Source organism: Leopardus geoffroyi, chromosome B4 (genome assembly GCF_018350155.1).
Source record: "Leopardus geoffroyi isolate Oge1 chromosome B4, O.geoffroyi_Oge1_pat1.0, whole genome shotgun sequence".
Lineage (NCBI taxonomy): Eukaryota > Metazoa > Chordata > Mammalia > Carnivora > Felidae > Leopardus > Leopardus geoffroyi.
In genome coordinates, this window is record NC_059341.1 from 130200702 (window position 1) to 130221589 (window position 20888).

Below are 20888 nucleotides of genomic sequence, written 5' to 3' on the forward strand. Positions count from 1 at the left end.
AGGTCACTTAGTCTTTATGGGTGTCCAAAGTCCCACCAGTAAAATAGTGTTAAGGTCACTCCTGCCTCCAGGCCTGCGGCCAGCCAGCCTGACATGAATGATTAAAAATACTGTGAACATTTAATATGTGGAGATTTGATCTCTCTAGGTAAAAATTTCAATGTAAAGACAAGGTGTGACTAGTCCTACTAAATAGTGAAATATTCGGTCAATGGGAAGACTGACCTCTTACGAAGAGACTGCAAGAAAGACACTGAATGACTCTTAAGGAGTGATTTGCATGTTTTCTCACCTTCAGTCCTCCCACAAGCCTTCTGAGTATTCTCCCCTTTTACAAGTGAGACCAATGAGGAAAGTACTTCGCCTGAGGTGGTACAGCTACTAAAGGGCAAGGCCATAGCAGCACACTGGCACAGCTGAACTGGGCCCCAGGCCACTTGCAAAGTTGGATCGTGTATGGAAGGCCTCAGAATCCTTCTCTGTTACCTACGGTCCTGAGCAAATGGGATTGTACAAAAACTACCTGAAACTCTCTCATTATTCAGATGTTCTCTCGTCCTGGCTGGCTTTTACTACACAGGCCTCACCTTTCTTGTCGTACTACTGCCTTCCCACTTTGAAGGCAGAGGATCTTGACTTTCATCTAAAAGTACTTGAGGGGCGCCTGGGTGACTCAGTCGGTTAAGCGTCCAATTCTTTGATTTCGGCTCAGGTCATGATCTCGTGGTTCATGAGTTCGAGCCTTGCCTCAGGCTCTCTGCTAACGGTGCAGAGCCTGCTTGGGTTTCTCTCTCTCTGCCCCGCACACTCGCTCTCTCTCAAAATAAACAATTTAAAAAATAAAAATAACAAAAGTACTTGAAGGATGTAATAGATTACATTACATTTATGCAGTATGTCAGTCTTAGGGGACTTAACCCTTTTTACCCACAAGCAGGCGTTTGATATCAATATTACTAAAACGTTTAAAAAATTAAAACATATTGTTTACTAAATGAATTTGCTCCTTGCTAGCAAACGCTTTCATTTTATTTATTTTTTTTAATGAGCTCTACGCCCAACACAGAGCTTGAATTCAGGACCCGGAGAAAAAGAGTCACATGCTCTACTGACTGAGCCAGCCAGGCGCCCCTTAGCAAACACTTTTTGGTTTTTTTAGCAAACACTTTTAAAACATAGTTTTAATCAGTTTTGTACTACGTTTAATGTTTGCCATTTGTATTCCTCTCTGTTGGGTCGACAAATCCACATACTTCTAATTTAAGAGCTATGTAGTATTCTGTTTGCATGGAATTGATACGATTCTGCTCCCTGTTTTGGAGTATGGGGGCTGTTTCAGCTTTTTAACCGTGAAGGATACAACTTATGGCTGTTTCATTCTTGTCAATAAAGCCCAAGATCTTCTGCCCACAACCACTTTAAACCAGAGTGGGGCAAGGAGGCAAAAACTTCAGATAAATCACCACCCAACATGGGCATGTGAAAGGCTGCCAATGGAAGAATCCAAAAATGCTAAATACCATGTATGCGACCAAGCAATATGCTCAAATGAAGAAAAACATGGAAGGTGCCTGGCATGGAAGTCACCTTAAATGTATATCCTGCCCTTTATGGTCCAAATACCAAAGGTATTTGATCTAAGGTAGATTGGTTTAAATTTTAATGTTTTAGTCACTGTACTAGACAACAATGGTGAGCAAAGTGGTGACATAGTATCCCAGCCCCTCACAGAGTAGAGGGGAAGGGCATTTGTGAATAGGTCTCCTGGGCATTATTAAAACACTTCAAAGCACAGGAGCACATGACTTCCATAAAGATTTTATATTGTACAGTAAAGATGTTCAGCCACTGTGTCTGCACAAACAGGTTAACGTAAGGAAGTGATTAAGTCCTAATTTAGGTCTTTCATCATCCCATATCGGTACAATCCATTTACTAGCCTTCCCAATTTAAAAATCACAAACACAGTGATCAATTAAATATTAAAGCACCCTGCAGTAGCCCAAACTACCAAAGCTGTGGTTATTGTGTCTTTTGGAGTGCATGTGATGAGAAGAAAAAACCAATAGATCAGATCTGATCTAATGTGTAAGAGCAGTATCTAAAACATGGTGCACAGGAGGGTTGAAAAGAGAATCTTAGAACGAGGAAAGGCCTTTGAAATGCTTAAAATTTTTAACTTGGGGTCCACTGCTATGTTTCAGGGACCCCAGAAACTCCCTGAAGTTAAATTGTATCTCTGTATTTTTGCTGCATAAAGGCTTGTGGTTTTCTTCAAATTCTCAAAAGAGCCTGTGACCTACAACAAAGTTTATACAGTCCTTGACCTAATTCTAGCATCCAGCAAAAATGAAAGCTCACTGTTTGAATCACAGAGTAAATCAATGGCAGAAATGGGTCCCAGGCTCCTCTTGTGAGTACATCTGGGTGCATTCTGCCACTCTGGGCTCTAGCCCATTCCTCGCTACAATTCATGGAGTTGGTTCTGTGTCAAGGGATCGCAGTCCCCTGGTGCCGGCCTCCAATTTGAGGTAAGTGAATGCGGACTGCAAGCACGGTGCATCTTGCAACAGGGAGGCCCTGACATCAGATAGGAGGAGCTCTGCCAGGGCGGAGAGACAACAGGCCAGAGATGCTGTCAACCGCAGCGTTGGGGGAGTAGTCCTAGTGAGGTCCTAACAGCGAAGACACTAGAGTGAGAAGTGGTCCGAGCTTGCAGTGTAACCTTATCCAAGTCATTTCCCTGCTCCGAGACCTTGCTTGACAAGCCTAGAGCTTTAGGTCACACCTTTAAAAGGCATTGGGGGCGTGGCCTGCACAGGCCACACAAAGCCTCCTCATTTGCCCCAACCCTACGTCGTGCATGACGTCCGCAGGCGCCAGGAGAGCTGCAATGTGGTCGTCGTCCTCGGCCTCGGGGAGCCCGACCCTCCACGTCAGGGGCGGGGCCTGTGTCCCGCGCTCTACTCCCTACGCCCCGCCTCCACGGGCGCCTCCTCGCGGACCGTCGGGCGCGTCACGTGACGAGTCGGCGGCGCTGGCGGTTGCTGTCAGCTGATTCCCCCGGTTGGTGGCTGGGGCAGCCGCGGCGATGGACTTTCTCCTGGGGAACCCGTTCAGCTCTCCGGTGGGACAGCGCATCGGTGAGTCCCCGGAGCCCCGCCGCAGGGCCCTGAGCACGGCCTGGGTCCCCCCCGGGCGCTTCCAGGTCCCAAGTCACCCTCCGGAGGGACGCTGGGAGGGGAACGAGGCTGGCGTGTCTCTCCCGGACCTGTCCCCGCCCAGTCTCCCGCCCACCTTGATTGACAAAAGCCGTGGTCTATCGGGAAGCCTCGGCTTGTGATGGATGCCTACGGCAGCCAATAGCTAGAAAGAGAGGGCGGGTCCGGGCGGCCGCGGTTCAGCCAATGTGAGGCTGATGGGGTCCCGAATCCCGGGAGAAAGTTTTTGGGGGTTGAAGGGTCTGCGTGGTTTTGCAGTCCTTGAGCCCCTCGCCTGTCTCCCTCATCGCTCCCCTAGCCCGGGTCGCGCCGCCTGGGCTCTTGCCGTCTCTTTCCTGGCTCGCCCGACTCTCCGGACACGGATACCGGAGAAGGGTTAGAAGTCCATTCTCCCAGGATCAGGAGACTGGGGCTTGGCGTCTGGGCGAGCAACTTGTGGGGAGGCGGCCAGGCAGCCCTGCTGCGCCCGGGGCCCTGCCAGACGCTGGCGAACCCGCGAGACCAGCAGCAAGGCGACCGCACAGTCGCAGACTCCCCGAGCTGGAAGCGATCTCAGGAGCCACCTGATTCCTCCTCCCTCATTTCTCAGTACTCGGCTGGGCCGGGCACCCTGGCCGGAGGCACAGGCTTACTCAGCCCAGGTCTCCTGACTCTCCTGCGCCCTGTTGACGGGAGACTGACTTACTAGCTCCGTGACGTTGCCTCCCGTTTCCTCGCCTGTGATTAGGGGTGTATTAATGGTCCCTGCTTCCGTGGGGTTGTTGTGAAGGCTAAACTCGTTAATAATTGTAAAGTACTTAGAACCGTGCCTGGCATATGGCCACTGCCATATAAAAGAACGTGGTGATATTTATCATCCTTGTTACTGAGATACCACCAAGTGAGGGTGGGGAATCCCTGGAAATGGCTGGTTCCGTAGGAACTTCTTACTCCCAATACTGGGAGGAACCCCAGGCCGTGGCCCAAACAGCTAACACTTCTCCAGGGACTGTCTGGATGTGCCTTCTTGCATCAGGAAACTGGCCAGTACTGTGAACGTCTTCCTTCGTCTTCTTGATGGTCTTTAGCATGAAGTCTAGACTGGGAAAATTGGATCTTTTAGACAGGCTTTCCATTCTGGCTGTCCTGGAAGCCAAACCTCACTAAGTCTGTCAACCCGGCTCAGCAGTATAATAGGCACCATGGCTGTGTGTGGCTCTTCTGAGGTTTTGTAATCAAATTTCTCCCAAGAGGAGGCTGGCGGTCCGGGATTTATTTATACACCAGAGAGCTCCTGGACCAGAGAGAGGAAGCTGTCCTCCCAGGAACACCCTCCCCACTCCCTGCCACCCACACCTCCCAATGAGTCATTGTTCTGGAGCTGAAAAGCTCTCCTCTCATCTTAATTTCTCCAGCAACAGATACCACCACTTTCATCACATGCCAAGTTTGAGACTTCCTACCTAAAAAAAAGTCGGAGGGGCGCCTGGGTGGCTCAGTCGGTTGAGCGTCCGACTACAGCTCAGGTCATGATCTTGCGGTTTGTGAGTTCGAGCCCCACCTCGGGCTCTGTGCTGACAGCTCGGAGACTGGAGCCTGCTTCTGACTCTCTGTCTCCCTCTCTCTCTGCCCCTCCCCCGTTCATGCTCTGTCTCTGTCTCTGTCTCTCTCTCTCTCTCTCTTTTTCTCTGTCAAAAATAAACATTTAAAAAAATAAATAAATAAAAATAAAAATAAAAAAGTCTGACCTTCAAAGTTGGCCACATTTTCCTGAAGCTTTCTAGAAAAGCTCACCTGGGCTCTGGCCCTTAGCTGGTCAAAGAAAGCCTGTGGCAAGAAATACTCTGTCCAAAGAGAATACTACAAACCCATAATATCTTGGAGCCAGAACCAAATTTGGCTACTGGAAGAAGGGTCCTTGCCCTGGCCACCTTCTAACTCAAGGTTCTCATCAGGATTCCCTGGAAGACTTATTAAAGACAGATGGCTGGGGGCGCCTGGGTGGCTCAGTCGGTTAAGCGTCTGACTTCGGCTCAGGTCATGATCTCGCGGTTTGTGAGTTCGAGCCCCGCGTCGGGCTCTGTGGTGACAGCTCGGAGCCTGGAGCCTGCTTCAGATTCTGTGTCTCCCTCTCTCTCTTCCCCCCACCCTCAAAAATAAATAAACATTGAAGAAAAAAAAAAAAAAGACAGATGGCTGGGCTCCATCCCAGAGTCTCTGACTCTGTAGGTCTGGGGTGAGCCGAAAGCTATGCAGTTCTAACAAATTCCCAGGTGACACTGATGCCACTGGATTGGAAACCACATATTGAAAAGCTCCATTCTAGCCCATCTCCTTCATTTTCCACAGAAGGAGACAGAGGCCAGAGAGAAGGTGGAGACTGACTCACCCAGGCCCCCAGAGAGTTGGTAGTGAAGCTATGATGAGCTCCCCAGAACCAGTGAAACTTGAACCAAAGCTGCGGAGGCTCTAAAAGTGGAATGAAATGAAGGCTAGCTGCCATTTGAATAGATGCCTTTAGTCTTCCGGAGGTTTCTTGTAGGTGAAGAGATGAAAGGTACTGCTGATTGGCTGGGATTATCGATGACCTAGGGTTTCTGGAAACTGCAGGAGTAAAATAATGTCAAGGCTGCTGACTCCGCCCCCTTGTGGCAAGAGAAGCCCTGTAGAATCGTGGCATCGGCATCCCTGAGCGCAGTGAGCTCCAGGGGTGCTCGTCAGGGGTGAGGGTCAATCAGCTCATCCACCCGCACACCCACCCGCACACCCTTGTACTTGCTGCCTCCTCTGCCTGGAATGCCCGCTCCAGCCTGCATCCTTCAAAGCTCAGCCGTTGTCACCTCCTCCCTGAGGCCCTCCCTGAGCCCTGCAGATCCAGCCATTGCTTTTGTGCTCTCGCATCACCCTCGCTCCTCAGGCTTCTTCGCTCTCGGCCTTGGGGCTCTGAGCCTCCGCTTCCTCCTGGGTAGGACGGTAGCTACAACAGCATCCACCTGTCTGGGTGGTCACGAGAGTGAAGCGAGACACTCCCCGGGAGTCGTGTGTGCGGGAAACATCAGAAATCATCAGCCCTTGCTGTCCTCATCACTGTTTCTATTATTTCCACCATTGCACACTAATAGACCCCTGTCCCATTCTGTTAGTAGCTGTACATGTGCATCTCCCCAGCTAGACTAGGCTTCCTGAGAGCGGGGACTGTACCTCACTTGTCGGGACCCTCGGCACCTGGCATGGTCCCTGGCCCATCGTAGGAGGGAAGAAAAGAGAAAAGGAAGGTAACATTTGGTGAGGAGCAAATACCATGTGTCGGGGACCATGCTAGTATCCTGGTTATTAATATTCACAGCGACCCTACAAGGTTTTGCTATTTTTTCTAGTTTTACCAAAAGTAAGTGTGAGGGAGCATATCATTTCCCAAGGTTTCACAGCTAATCAGGGTGGGGATCCAGACCCAGGTTTCTCTGGCTGAGAGCCCACGTCCTCCCCTGCCCCTCACCCCACTGTATCTGGCTGACCAGTGCTTATTTGGAACTTACACTGTCCACCCCTCCAGGATCCACAGTTCATTGCTCTACCCACAGATTAGCCTGGCTGGTTATGATGTACGTGTGAGTCTGTACATTTGCAGGTCCCTCAGCCTTATATCTTTCAGTGGGAGAGCTTCCCAAGGGCAGCAGCTGTGGCTGAAAGGATCCCAGATACTTAGCACTGGGCGGTGTTGACACAGCCCTCTCCTAGCAAGGATTTCAAAACCCTTTCCAGAATCCTCTGCGGACAGATCTTGGGGGTTGTTTTATAGACGGAACATCAGAAGGCAACCCAAGAAGCCCATCGTCCATTTCTGATTGTCATCTTACCCCTGGCACACTGAATCGGAGACCCAGCTGCTCAGAAAGCAAGCTGCAGACAGCAGACGCTGTGAATGTGGGCTGTCCCTGAGGACCAGCCCCCCGTAGTCGGGGTGGAGGTGCCCATAACTGGATATGACGTGGGAGCTCAGAGCCTGTGGCCGATCCCCGCGGTGGATGGGAGAGGGGGAGAAGTCAGGCAGAGCTGCCTTGGAGCCCAAAGGCCAAGCCAGGGGAGCCACAGGAAGGAATCGTAGAGGAGAGACTCCAAGTGTTAGTTAGTAGAGAGGACACTTGAAGCCCCCCGGAGTGCCATTTTGGGAGTGAGGAACTGGGAACCGAACTGGCCACCCGAGCGATGTTGTCGAGGGAACGGCAAGCCTGGACGCAGGAGACCTGGGCCCAGCTCCTCGCTATGTTACGTTCCCTCTCTGCTGCCCGTGGCATGTCTGCGATGCACTGCCGTCCTCCCTCTGCTTCCCAGAGCACTGCTGAGGAACAGCGGAGGTCACGCGTGGGGGCAGGGAAAGCTGGACACCAGAGGGAAGAAAGGAGCTGACGGACAGCCTCGAGAGAGTGATGGATCGGCTCCGTGGGCCCAGAGGGCAGAGAGCGAGGACGTCGGCTGAGCCGAGCTCAGTGTCAGCACATGCGGCCCTGACACCTTGCACAGGTGTCGCTTGCTCCCCACCGCTGGAGGGGTGAAGGCAGAGGCCGCAGGGCAGGGAGGCTATAAGGAGGATTCCCCACACTGGCCACCAGGGTAGATTAGGGCAGGATTTGCAGACTTTCTGGAAGGGGCTAGAAAGTAAATATTTCCACTTTTGTGGGCCTATGGCCCGCATTACAGCGGCTCATCTCTGCCATTGTAGCATAAAAGCAGCATAGACCATGTGTAGGTGAATGGACCAAACAGTGTTCCAATCACACTTTGTTTATGGGCACCAAAACGTAAATTTCATGTACTTTTCACATGTCATGAAAGAGTATTCTTCTTTGGATTTGTTTTCAACCGTTTAAAAATGTGCAAACCATTCTTAGCTTGTGGGCCACGCGAAAGCAGACTGAACAGGCACGTGGGTTCATCGTTTGCTGACCTCTGGGTCGGACCAGCTGGCCAGAGGCAGAATGATGGCAGCGTTCTTCAGGGTGGAATCCCAGAGAACCCCACGTCTCAGATGCCTTAAGGATGCTCCAGCCCTGGGCCTCCCGGGGCAGAATCCCTACGACCTCCCCCAGTGTGCCCTGGGGAGCCCTCAGGTCTTGAAGCTCTGGTTCCCTGATGTGGAAGTGCTAGCTTGGGGCCCAAGTCTCTGTCTTAAGGGTAACAGGGAATGATGTCTAGAAAGGACCTTGTGCCAAATGGCTGTGGCACATGCCATAAGGCATCCAGGTTGAGCTCTCGAATCCCACCAGATGGTCTGAGTCCTGGTTCAGCCTCCGCTGGCTTTGTTACCTGGGGCAAGTTACATAACCTCTCTGTTGTTAAGTTTCACATCTGTCAGATATGAACAGTGATAGCACGTGTATCAGTTGGGGTTGCTGTTTTGGGAAGCCCTCAGCCCAGTGCCTGCCAGAGAGGAAGCGTCCAGAGCTGTTAGCCTCGGTGGTTTTTTACCGGTGTCATCATCGTCGCTGGGGCATAGTCTAAGTGGGTGACAGAGCTAAGGAGCTCTGGCTCCAGTGCAGCCTCTGTGTTGGTCTTGGTGTCACCGGGCAATGAGCAGTCACTGGCTGGTGGCAGCCACATTCATAGGTCAGGTTGCAGGCTGTGGGGTAGATCCGATTCTTCCTTGGGAACTAAAGCCTTCGCCTGACCCTACGGATAGAAGCGGTGAATAGGTTTTGTTCCCTCACTGAGCTCAAAGAAATAAGAGTAAAGTGCCGGATTTCCGCTCTTCTGGTTTTAGAAGAAAAAAAAAGACACACACACACACACACACACACACACACACACACAACCCTCAGTGTCTTCTAATTAGCTTGGGGCTGTCACCCCATAGAGAAACAGAGAATCGGGACAAGTTAACTCTTCACCTCCTTACCAAGAAGGTCTCTGTCAAGGCTGGCATTCTGCAGACTTCTGTCCTTCATGCGCCACCTTCTTGATTTCTATCCTCCCTGTGCCACCTCTCCTTTTACTTTCATAGTATTTTCTTTTTATTGGCTCGCCATTTTTAATATGACCTCATCCTGTGTGATTACATTCACGAAATCATGAAGTAATTCATGTTTGTTTTTCTCTCCTTCGTTGAAGTTAGTGTGCATCTCTAAAAATGTCTTTAAGTTTGTCCGTGAACCCACCTGATGTGACCCTGCGTAGCACCTTCCGGTGACTCCAGTGACAGCAGTATGGGGTCAGAGCTTGGATCTCGCATCAGAAGATCTGGGTTCATGTGCCAGCTCTGCCCCTTCCCGGCACTTCCTGTGTCCCCCGGGCAAGTGACGGAGCCTCTGGGGGACGCCTGCCTCCATGAACATGGCAAAGGCCACTGAAAAGTGCTGTGGAGAACCAAACTGCCGTGTAAGATTCATAGAGAACTGGGCTTTGTTCCTGACGGGGAAGGCAGAGGAGGGAAGGGGAGAGCCCGGGGTGAGAGGGAGAGGAGGAGAGAACAGAACCCACCAGACTGTGTGAGGCTGAGCCCAGCAGCATTTAAGAACAGACAGAGGTGTCCCCTGTTCGACTGGAACTTGTTTGCATTGAGGCAGTAAAAACCCCGGATGGTTAACTTTATGTATCAACTTGACTGGGCCATGGTGTCCAGATATTTGCTCAAACATTATTGTAGGGGCTCCTGGGTGGCTCAGTCAGTTGAGCGTCTGACTTCAGCTCAGCTCATGATCTTGCGGTTCGTGAGTTTGAGCCCCACATCAGGCTCTGTGCTGACAGTGTGGAGCCTGCTTTGGATCCTCTGTCCCCCTCTCTCTCTGCCCCTCCCCTGCATGTTCTCTCTCTCTCTCTCTCTCTCTCTCTCTCTCAAAAATAAGTAAACCTTTAAAAAACATTACTAAAAAAAATTATTCTAGACGTTTCTGTGAAGGTATTTTTTAAATGAGATGGGTAGACTTTGAGTAAAGCAGGTTACTCTCCATAGTGTGGGTGGACCTCGTCTAATTAAGTTATGGTTTCAGTAGAAGACTGGCCTCTCGGACGAGGGAATTCGCCAGCAGACAGACTCTGGGCTCGAGCCGCATCTGTTCCCTAGGTCTCCTGCCTGCTGGCCTGCCCACATTCACATGAGCCAATCCAATAAAATAAATTTCTCTCTACAGATGGAGAGAGGTGAGAGAAGGAGAGGGACCGAGGAAGGGGGGAGGGCGGGATCAGCAGCATCTTCTGTACTCACAAGGGGGAAGGAAGAGCATGTCACAGGCACTTTGGCCAGCCGCGTCCCCTCTCTGCTTTCACAGCCTTGCTCCCTCTTACCCGGACAGTTTTACCAAACCCTCCTTCATGTAGCTGAAATTTTCTTCAGTTAGGTACTATAATTGGTTACATCAACTTTAAAATTGTGGGTTGCAGAAGTCATGCCCCCACTGTAAGGTATTTTTGAGTTCCTCTATGGTCTGTGGTTACAGAATGGCGGGGGGAGAGGCAGCCAGAGTTTTGAGTAAGGATGGCTCAGCGACTTAGGAAACTGGTGGAACTTTCCACGCTGGGTCCTCAGAGACTTGCTCATCTGGAACACAGGCCTCAAGACAGTTTGCTGGCTGGGGGAGAAAATGGCTTCTGCGTGTATGGGATTTAAAAATCTATTTTGTGGACTGCTTGAAATTTTCAAACATTTAATTTGGGTTGGGGGTTGATATTTTTGTAGTGGAAAACGTTCGTTTTTGTGATTGCTGTGTGCTAAGTAAGATAAAAGCAATGGAAATGCATTCTCTCATTTGCTCCTCACACAGCCCTGGAAGCTGAATGTCCTCTTTATCCCTCTTTATGCAGGGGAGAAACTAAGGCACAGAAGAGTTTAAAGAAAATTCATTCAGGATGGGGGCACTTGCCTGGCTCGGTCGGTGGAGCATGCAACTCTTGATCTTGGGGTTGTGAGTTCAAGCCTCACATTACATACATACATACATAGGAAAGAAGGAAGGAGGATTTTTATTTATTTATTTTGAGAGAGAGAGAGAGAGAGCTGGAGCGTGCACGCGAGTGGGGGAGGGGCAGAGAGGGGGTGGGAGAGAGAGAATCCCAAGCAGGCTTCGTGAGGTCAACACAGAGCCTGACGCGGGGCTTGAACTCACGAACCGTGCGATCATGACCTGAGCTGAAATCAGATACTTAACCGACTGAGCCATCCAGGCTCCTGGAAAAAATAAAAAAAAATTTTTTTTAACCGATTCATCCAGGGTCACACAGCTAATGAGTGCTCAAGTCAGGACTTGATGTGGGATTTGTCTGTGTCCAGATCCCACGCTCCTAACTTCTTCACCTCACTGCTCCCCCTTAGAACTGAAAGGAGTGTGCTGGGTTTCCTCTCGAGTGAAAAATATCCAGATGCATCTGGAATGATTTTGTTTGTAATGGTTCTTCCTACAGTTCCCCACCCGCACCGTTAGCGTATTGTTTCATCCTTGTGCGTGTCCCCACGTGGCAGGAAGTGCAGGTGGAGGTGTCACCACTGCCCTGCCTCTCTTGGTGGGGGACGGGGGGCAGGGAGGGGGGGGGGGGCGGGAGAAGCTTCCAGAGCCGCCCGACATTCAACCTGTGTCTCTGGCCAGAACTGGGTCACATGGCCACTTCTAGCGGCAGGGGAGACCAGAAGAGCTAAGTTCTGTGGCCAGTGGAGAGTGAGCGCCTTTGACAAGGACAAATTCTGCAGCAGTCGGCTTCACGAGGTGGAGTTAATAAGTGTCTACTGACGTCATTGCAGAGCGCATTAACACACATACAGGCTCCGGCGCGGCCAGGTGGGTGAGTTCCCACGCTGCCTTTCCAGAAGGAGTGCCCAGCTGGCCCGCGCCCCAAGAGGATCAATCAGAATGGCAGAGGCTCTGGAGATCACGTCCAGAGCAGCCACAGGAATTGAGGGTTAGTGTGGAGGACAGATTAAGGGGGGGACATGGTACTTTCTAAAAATATTCAAAGGACTGCCAAGTGGGAGGAAGATTACCTGCACAACAGCTACCAAGGGATCAATAGAGGACAAAGGATGGGAGTATTTCAAGTATTACAGGGGCCCCTGGGCAGCTCAGTCGGTTAAGCGTCTGACTTCAGCTCAGGCCATGAGCTCCCAGTTCGTGGGTTCGAGACCCGCCTTGGGCTCTGGGCTGACAGCTCAGAGCCTGGAGCCTGCTTCAGATTCTGTATAACCCCCTCCCTTCTTCTGCCCCTCCCCCACTCACCCTCTGCCTCTCTTTGTCTCTCTCTCTCTCTCTCTCTCTCTCAAAAATAAATAAACATTAAAAAAATTTGGGTGGGGGGACCACCTGGGTGGCTCAGTCAGTTAAGCATCTGACTTCGGCTCAGGTCATGATCTCACAGTTCGTGCATTCAAGCCCCGCGTCGGGCTCTGTGCTGACAGCTCAGGGCCTGGAGCCTGCTTGGGAATCTGTGTCTCCCTCTCTCTCTGTGCCTCCCCTGCTCGCGCTCTGTCTCTCTCTCTCTCTCTCTCTCAAAAATAAACAAACATTAAAAAAAAAAAAGATGATTAAAAAAAAATTTTTTTTTTTAATTTAAGTGTTACAGAGGTTTATTGTCCTGGTAGGTATGACCTCATCCTTCATTCAGTTAGTTACTCAGCAAACACGCACCCCGCAGGTTTATCGGGGGGCCAGGTCCCATCTGATGTACGATTTCCTGAGCTGTGTAATCTCCACCCAGGAGCTCACGACCTAATGGGAGAGACAGACAGCCGCTCACAGCCTAATGGGAGAGGCAGACAGAAACAAAGAAATCAATTCCGTAGAGTTATTTTAACAGCCCTGCTGAGCAGAACTTGTAGCTGTGGCCTGTGTGAAATGCTGCTGGCCCAGTGAGGGAAGGAGCAGGTCCTCTAGGGGGTCAGGGCAGGCTCCGCATGGTGACCTGACTTTGATCTGGGCGTAGGAGCAAGATTTAGGGTGGGCAGGAGGGCAGGAGTACAAGCAGGCCCCGCCGGGGCACAGGCAGAAGGCCAGGGTCGTCTCCACCCTGAGCCCTGCCCACCAAGCCCCGGGAAGCCTGGGAGTTCCAGTCCCACAGCCTTGTTTGATCTGAAGTTGCGGGGTTGGTTTGATCAACAATTTTTGTCTTTAATGTTTATTCTCTTTCTGAGAGACGGAGAGAGACAGTGCGAGCAGGGGAGGGGCAGAGAGAGGGAGACACAGAATCAGAAGTGGGCTCCAGGCTCCGAGCCATCAGCACAGAGCCCGACACGGGGCTCAAACCCCTGAACCGCGAGATCGTGACCTGAGCCGAAGCTCAAACACTTAAGCAATGGAGCCACCCAGGCGACCCAACAAATGTCTTTAAACACCCAGGCTTTTTGTCCTGAGCTTGTCACCTCCTGGGCCCAAGCTGCAGGTACCCCATTCCCAGGAGAGAGAAAGGAAGGAAGAAGAAGGAGGAAGGGCTTTCTCCTCCCTGAGCTCTGTCTCTGTGTCCCAGAAAGGACGTCTCCCCCGCCACTGCCCAGCAGACACCCCTCTTCTCCCCGGAAACCAAAACAAGGCCGCTTGCCCACTTCTGGAGCAGGTGCTGCAGAGGGGAGCGGGGTGGCCGCTCTGGGCAGGGAAGGGAGGAATGGCTGCCGGGTGGGTCCTGGTGCAGGCCGGTGCCAGCTTTGAGGATGGCAGAGCTCCCTCTGCCTCAGCAGCCTCGCCTCTCCCCTCTAGTTGCCTCACTGCCCCTGGGACTTTCTCCCTCCCTCGGGTCACTTCTCCCCAGTGCCTGAGAGTCACCCTCCAGCCCCTCTTCTGTCTTCTTCCCGACATCCTCGATGACTCATCATCGATGAGTTCATTCGGCAAGGCCAATGCCGTTCCTCTCCCAAGAACCTCCCTTTCCACCTGCCCAGCCCGGCGCCTTGTGCTCTGGGCTCCGCTCAGACGGCACCTCCTCGCTGACACCTTCCCTTTCCCTCTGCGGGTGCTCACTGCCCCCCGCCCCGTCTCCTGGCTCTCACAGCACCCGGAACTGGCCTCAGCCATGCCACCCTGCTCTGAAAATGTTTGTCCACCTGTCATCCCTGACCACTTTAGGACCTCCTGAAGGGCAGGGATTCTGTCCTTTGCCTTTGCCTCTGGAGCACCTGCCGCAGGGCTGGACAGATAATAGCCACTCAGAGAATGTCGTGGAGGGCAGAGAGGTGGACGCGAGGGAGATGGTGGGAAGCAGGTGCACAGAAAGCAATTGTGGGGGAGGATAACGGGCACTAGGCAGGGGGTGGAGGCAGAGGGCGGGTAGGGAGGGAGCGAGGAGACGGACAGAGGGCGGGTATTACCTACAGCAAATTTCAAACATCGTATCACTTCTCTCATGAATATTTCAGTACATCTCTAACAGGTAAGGAATAGGATTCTTACTTAAAAACAAACAAGCTGCAGCCCCAGTACCATTATACACTTGGAAAAAAAGTATACAAATGGAGTGACAGTAAACACTGAAAGGAAGTCCCCAAAAGGATCTCTGGTTCCTTTGAGTGACGTGAGTGGGTGGTGTTTCTGCCGGAGAGCTGGCGTTCTGTAAATGTGATCTAAAAGGAACGTGGCTGTGCACGCCCTTGCTGGGGTGAGGGCCTCAAAAGGAGGCCTGTGGGGGCCACTCGGAGCTGACAGGCCGTGTCATGGTTGTCTTTCTCACGGTCTGCCGACTTGCGTTGGATCCTTCTCCCCTGGGCCTGGACCATGGCCTGAGACAGAACCAGATCTGCGGGTCATCACCGGCCTTGAAGACCATCCTCACTGCTCACAAGCCGCACTTTGTTGAATCGAAGACACTGTGGGGTGTGCGAAAAGAAAAAAATGCCAGCCGAGCGCTGGCAGGTCATTATTTGTAAGAGCCACCCCAATATCAGAGGGGTTCAAAGTGGGAAGGGGGAGGGGAGCTCACAGAGAAACACAGTGTGCGACATCGGGGCAGGTGGGGCGGGGACTCAGCCTTGAACCGGAATGGTGAGGCAGTCTGGGGGCTGTTGGCCTTGGACAAACACTCAACAAGCCTCTCCTCTCTGTCCCACTGGAGGGTAGACCCCGGCGAGAGAGAGAGAGAGAGAGATTGGGAGAGGGATAGGTCCCCAAGAGCTCTGGGTCCACCCTAGTTGGGTAGAGACATCCTTGAATAGCCAAGCAGCGTGAGATACACAGTGGGTTTAGACCCCACACAGGCCCAGCTCTGCGTCCCTGCTCCCCCACTTCCGGGTGTTGGACCTCAGCTGCCCCCATGCCTGGTAGGGACCGTGGGGAGGTGACCCAAGAGGAGGTACACTGAGCAGGTTACACAGGCTCAGTGAATGCCAGTCATTTTGTCACTGTTCTTCATGATGTTACCGTCACAGTGCAGGATGACCATACAGGTCACAGTGACACAGTCCCCTCGGTTGGCAAATACACTGAGGAGCTGTCACCAGGGTAGGGCCTTAAAAGACCAGCAGGGATCAGCCGGTCCGTTTCCTCCTCTGTGCCGGCACATCCGGATCTCACACCGTGTCCTATCTCAGTGCCCAGTCTTTTCTGCCATGCCACTCTCACCTTTGTGAGGGCCATTGTGGCCTCCCACTGGACCGTCAACTTGCTGTGGGCAGGACCTGGTTGGTTTTGCTCACCAGAATCTCTCCCAGCACCCGGATGGCAACAAGCAATGAGTACGTTCAAGAGACACGTAAGGTCGTGGTTAAGAGTATGGATGTGGTAGGGGCGCCTGGGTGGCTCAGTCGGTTGAGCGTCCGACTTTGGCTCAGGTCATGATCTCACAGTCTCACAGTCTGTAGGTTCGAGCCCCGCATCGGGCTCTGTGCTGACAGCTCGGAGCCTGGAGCCTGCTTCCGATTCTGTGTCTCCAGCTATCTCTGCCCCTCCCCCACTTGTGCTAGCTCTCACCCTCTCTCTCTCTTTCTCTCTCTCTGTCTCTCAAAAATAAGTAAGTGTAAAAAAAAAATTTAAAGAGTAAGGATGCAGTAACCAGACCTCTCTGAGTCTGAACCTCTGCTCTGCAATGTGGAAGCTGTGTGACCATGGGCAAGACACTGACCTCTCTGTGCTCCTCAGTTTATTCATCCTCTGTCTTAAGGATTATGGTGAGAGGTTCGTGTGAAGGCCCGAGTCCCATGATTGGTGCTTACTGAGCGTCCAGTGAGCGTGCTGGTGGTGATGGTTGTCATCGTCCTCTGTGACCCAGATGTGTGACCGAATGGTAGAAAGGCATGCCAGGCAGAAGCCCAGGGGCATGCAAGAACAAGGCCCCAGCAGGAGCAGAACACAGCCAGTCTTGGCTGAGGTCAGTCCCAAATGTCCCTCTCGGCCCCTGAAGACTTCGGGATTTTGACCCTCAGGCAACTGAGGGCGGTTAGAAGTGCGGGGGCGGGGGGGGGGCGGGGGGGATCCTGGATAATTTTCAGACAGAAGAAGGTACTGGTTGGATTTGTGTTTGAAGAGAAGAGGGTAGAGGTGATGGTCTAGGCCTCGGAGAGGTGACAGGGCCTCAATGAGAGCTGATAATGGAGCCCGGGGCAACTCGGAAATGTGTTGAGTAGTGGGAATTCCCAGATGTAGTGGCCGGCCGGCCGTTGGAATGTGCAGGGTGGTGAGGAGAAGGCTCTAGGCTGCTCCCCCACCCCCAGGGCTGACTTTGGCAGCAGGTGGTCCTGGCCATGATTCCACCGAGCACCCGCAGACACGGACTTCTCCAAAAGCAGTGGAAGGAGCCAAGAAGGCGACTGTCTTCCAGTTTGGGGTCCCCCCCAAGAAAGAGCAGGCAGGGAGCAGGGGCGGGGAGCTGGTGTGTCTTCGGTGGCCGCTCTTGCCCGCTCTCAGCCCAGGTCACAGTCTTGGTACTTAGCCGTGACTCATTACCGCTCTTACGTGATGTCATGCGCGCATTGTCTGGCTACAAAGTCTCAGTGCCTGTGAGGCAGGCAGCCTTATCTCGGTTTCCCAGAGGAGAAAGCAGACCGGAGAGGGCCTGCCGTCCCCACGTTAGGACACGAAGCTAGACTCGCCGCACTCCAAGGCCTGTGCCACTGCCCAGCCTGACTCTGCCTGCCATCCCGCCAGGCCGACTCTCCGGAGCCTTCCCGGAAGGTGGAGTCTGCACCAGGCATGACGCGGGGAGAGGGGACAGGCACACACGGGCCCAGCGGTCCACGGCCACAGGAGTGCCGGCCCCAGACGGCAGCCGGGGAGGCTGGCAGGGCCTGGCGTCCTCGGGAGCTGGGACAAGAGCAGAACAGCTCCCGGGACCTTTGACGACTGCCACCCACAGCCCAGAGGCCGGCGAGCATTCTCCTGGAACCAGTAACCACTGTCAGTGTTCGTACTCCCCCTTCCTGAAATAGCAAGCTGAGCCACTTCTGTGGTCAAAGGCAAAAACAAAACAAATATCCCCAGGTTCCTGTGGGTTTCCATTTCTGCCCTTGATGGAGTACGCCTACCGCCCCGGAAAGTCTCACTGAGGAGGTGTGAAAACCCCCTGGTCGGGCCATCTGCTCCCCGGCCTGCGGGGAGGTGGCCATGAGGCCCCAGGCTGGGCCCATCCTGCTCTGGACACACCTGTCTCCTACTGAGTTTGCCCGGGTGGACCTCGCACCTCCTCCCCTCCCTCCTCTTCCTCCTTCCTCCTCTTCCTCCCCCTGTTGAGGCTGACTGAAACCCCAGCCCCCCAGAAGACTCCAGCGTCTGCCTGGCTCTGCCCGCTGCTGGCGTCGGGACTGGAGAGCTGTGCTTGGGGGGGGGGGGCCTCAGACCCGTGCTCCGGCTCCCGCACCCCCCGATTCCCTGGCCTGGCACCTCCTCCGGCTTCTGAGTGCCCCGCCGCCCCTTAACAGCCACTTGCCTGTCCAAGATGACCTTGATCCCTTCTAAAACTGCGCTGCCCCTCCCCCAGAAGAGAGGCGCCCCTCATGTTTAGGCGTCCCCCGGGGGGCCTAGTTGAGGCAGCCCTGGCAGGCCTGCTGGTGGAGCGAGGGATGGGGAGGAGGGGGCAGGGGGGCGCTTCCAGGAAGGCTGAGCTCCCCGGCCCCTGGTGACCACTGTGTGACCTCCCGGCACCTCAGTGTCCTCATCAGTTAGACGAGGGCAGTGACACACGCGTCACAGGCTTGGGAGGATTCAGCTGCCTGCTTTGTGTAAACAGCTAACGGCACTTGGTGTGTCAGGGGCTGTAACTGGAGAGGGTTGTTGCCGAGGAAGGGCACGCGGGCCAGGTTGAGGGCTGGGGAGCCTTGGAGTCTTTGGGGCACAGGATGGACACGGTCCCTTCCAGGTTTCAGAAAGCTCACTCTGAGGCAGGAAGGGCATGGGGTGGGGGAGGGGTGGGGGAGGGGTGGGGGGGGGAGCCAGGCAGGAGCAGCCGGGGCAGTGGCCTGTCAGGCAGAGGCAGAGGGCAAGGTGACAGGGGCTCAGGTAGGACAGAGAATCCAGAGCTGGAGTTGGCAGAACACTGTGACCGGAGTCAGAGATGACTCGTCCTCTGGCCCGTGTGGCTGGGGACCGCTGAGGTGCGGTTTCTGGAGGAGTAGCACACTAGTGTGTTTAGCCACTGCCCCCCCCCCCCCCACCCAAACCCTCCAGAGTAGAGCCTGGCTTCCTCCGCTCAGCTCTTTAGCAAGCGTATGAGTCCCCGAGGGCGGGGAGTGTGCCACAAAGAAGCCACACTCGGGACTTCATTGTGGGACGAATGAGCCCACCCTTCAACACCTCGAAAGGAAGCCGTCCTCACGCCCCCAGCCCCGTCCCCACAGCCATAGCCCGGGGAGAAAAACACCCCGTCCTGCTGCCGTGTCCCTACCCTGATGCCCCTGCTGCCTGGCTTGTGTCCCGAGCAGCTACCCCAGCGTCCATCTGGCCACAGGACCCAAGGCGGGACCCGGGATGGAACTGAGGTCAGGCCAATTTCGAAACCAACGTCATGAAAGCCACAGTTACAGGGAGCTGACTGCCAGCCCAGCCCAGGCATCGTCCTGCAGGGTGGGCCTGCCTGGCCAGAAGAGGGCCCTGCCCGGTCACAGGGCCGGGGCTCAGAGTGCGCCTCAGCCCCTTTGGGCACCGGGGGGCGGGGGCCACATCTGTCTGGTCCACCGTTGTGACCATCCCCAGTGCCTGGCACATGACTGTGCGGCCTGTGAAGGGTCACTTGGCCCCCCTGGGCCTCAGCTCTGTGCGAACAGAGAGAGTGAGCCTGCTGTTCAGGACTGCGGAACAGTCGCTGGGATCGCGAGCTGCACGCACCCGGTCCCTTGGGTGCTGTTGGTGTGAGAGGTGCCCTATGACCCTGTGCTCTCAGGTGCCCGGTGCCGGCAGGGGCCAGGCCTGGAGCCAGAGGAAAGGGCTGTGACACAGGGGGACGGGGGATAGTGCCCAGTGTCAGAACACCAAGGGTCTTACTCCCCAACCTTAAAACGTCAACCGGTCCTGTCTTGCCCCACAGCCCTACCTAGGGTACGACACTTGCCAAAACGGGGTGATTTGCGTGATCAAACACTGGCCCGAAAAAGCAGGGGACCAGACCGTCTCTGTGCACTGTGGTGGAGCTTATTTAAGACCTGGGCTGCAAGGATAGATCCTAGAAGGGTACAGAGGGGAGTGACCTTGGCTCTGGTAAGCCCTCGGAGTCCGCACAACCTCAGCTAGGTAGAAGTGATGGGTGCACAGCATCGTGGAGACAGGAAATGCCCCTGGACTGTACACTTTAAAGCGGCTGATTTTATGTTATGCAGTCTTCGCCTCAATTTAAAAATAGAAGAACTGGGGGTACCTGGGTGGCTTAGTTGGTTGAGCTCTTGATTTCAGCTTTGGTCATGATCCCGGGTCGTGGGATCAAGCATGGAGCCTACTTAAGATTCTCTCTCTCTCTCGGGGCATTTGGGTGGCTCAGTTGGTTAAGCATCTGACTTCAGCTCAGGGCATGGTCTCACCGTTCGTGAGTTCGAGCCCCACATCCGCCTGTCTGCTGTCAGCACAGAGCCGGCTTCGGATCCTCTGTCCCCCTCTCTCTCTGCCCCTCCCCTGCTCGCTCTCTCTCTCTCTCTCTCTCTCTCTAAAAAATAAACATTAAAAAAAAGAAAGAAAGAAAATTAGGGGTGCCTGGAGTGGCTCAGTCGGTTAAGCATCCAACTTCAGGTCAGGTCATGACCTGGCGGTTCGTGGGTTCGAGCCCCGCGTCGGGCTCTGTGCTGACAGCTCAGAGCCTGGAACCTGCTTCAGATTCTGTGTCTCCCTCTCTCTCTGCCCCTCCCCCACTCACTCTCCATCTCTCTCTCTCTCTCTCTCTCTCTCTCTCTCAAAAATAAATGTTTTAGGGGCGCCTGGGTGGCGCAGTCGGTTAAGCGTCCGACTTCAGCCAGGTCACAATCTCGCGGTCCGTGAGTTCGAGCCCCGCGTCGGGCTCTGGGCTGATGGCTCGGAGCCTGGAGCCTGCTTCCGATTCTGTGTCTCCCTCTCTCTCTGCCCCTCCCCCGTTCATGCTCTGGCTCTCTCTGTCCCAAAAATGAATAAACGTTGAAAAAAAAAAATTTAAAAAAAAAAAAAAAATAAATAAATGTTTTAAGAAATACTAAAAAAATCATACATTTTTTAAGAAAATTAAAAAAAAAGATTCTCTGTCCCTCTCTCCTCCCTCTCTCTCTCTCCCTCTCTCTCTCTCTAAAAATAAAATAAACCTTAAAAAAATAAAAATAAAAAAATAACAGAACTGCTGCCACTT

The 20888-nt window shown here is 53.6% G+C and overlaps 2 protein-coding genes across 6 annotated transcripts in view; both read left to right on the plus strand.

Moving 5' to 3' along the window:
- Nucleotides 1–20888, plus strand: part of HMGXB4 (HMG-box containing 4) — a 56659-nt gene that overhangs the window by 30765 nt on the left and 5006 nt on the right. For 4 of the 5 annotated variants that reach the window (XR_006709217.1, XR_006709219.1, XR_006709220.1 and 1 more), the window contains 2 exons: nucleotides 9306–9572; nucleotides 10184–10334. The gene's annotated coding sequence lies outside the window, so the exon portion shown is untranslated. The remainder of the gene's footprint in view (nucleotides 1–9305; nucleotides 9573–10183; nucleotides 10335–20888) is intronic. The other variant, XR_006709218.1, reaches the window with a different exon arrangement.
- The window catches only part of TOM1 (target of myb1 membrane trafficking protein), a 42978-nt gene continuing 24992 nt past the window's right edge, over nucleotides 2903–20888 (plus strand). The window contains exon 1 of the mRNA XM_045465410.1: nucleotides 2903–3143. Within this exon, the coding sequence (XP_045321366.1) occupies nucleotides 3092–3143 (52 nt within the window). The 5' untranslated portion in view covers nucleotides 2903–3091. The remainder of the gene's footprint in view (nucleotides 3144–20888) is intronic.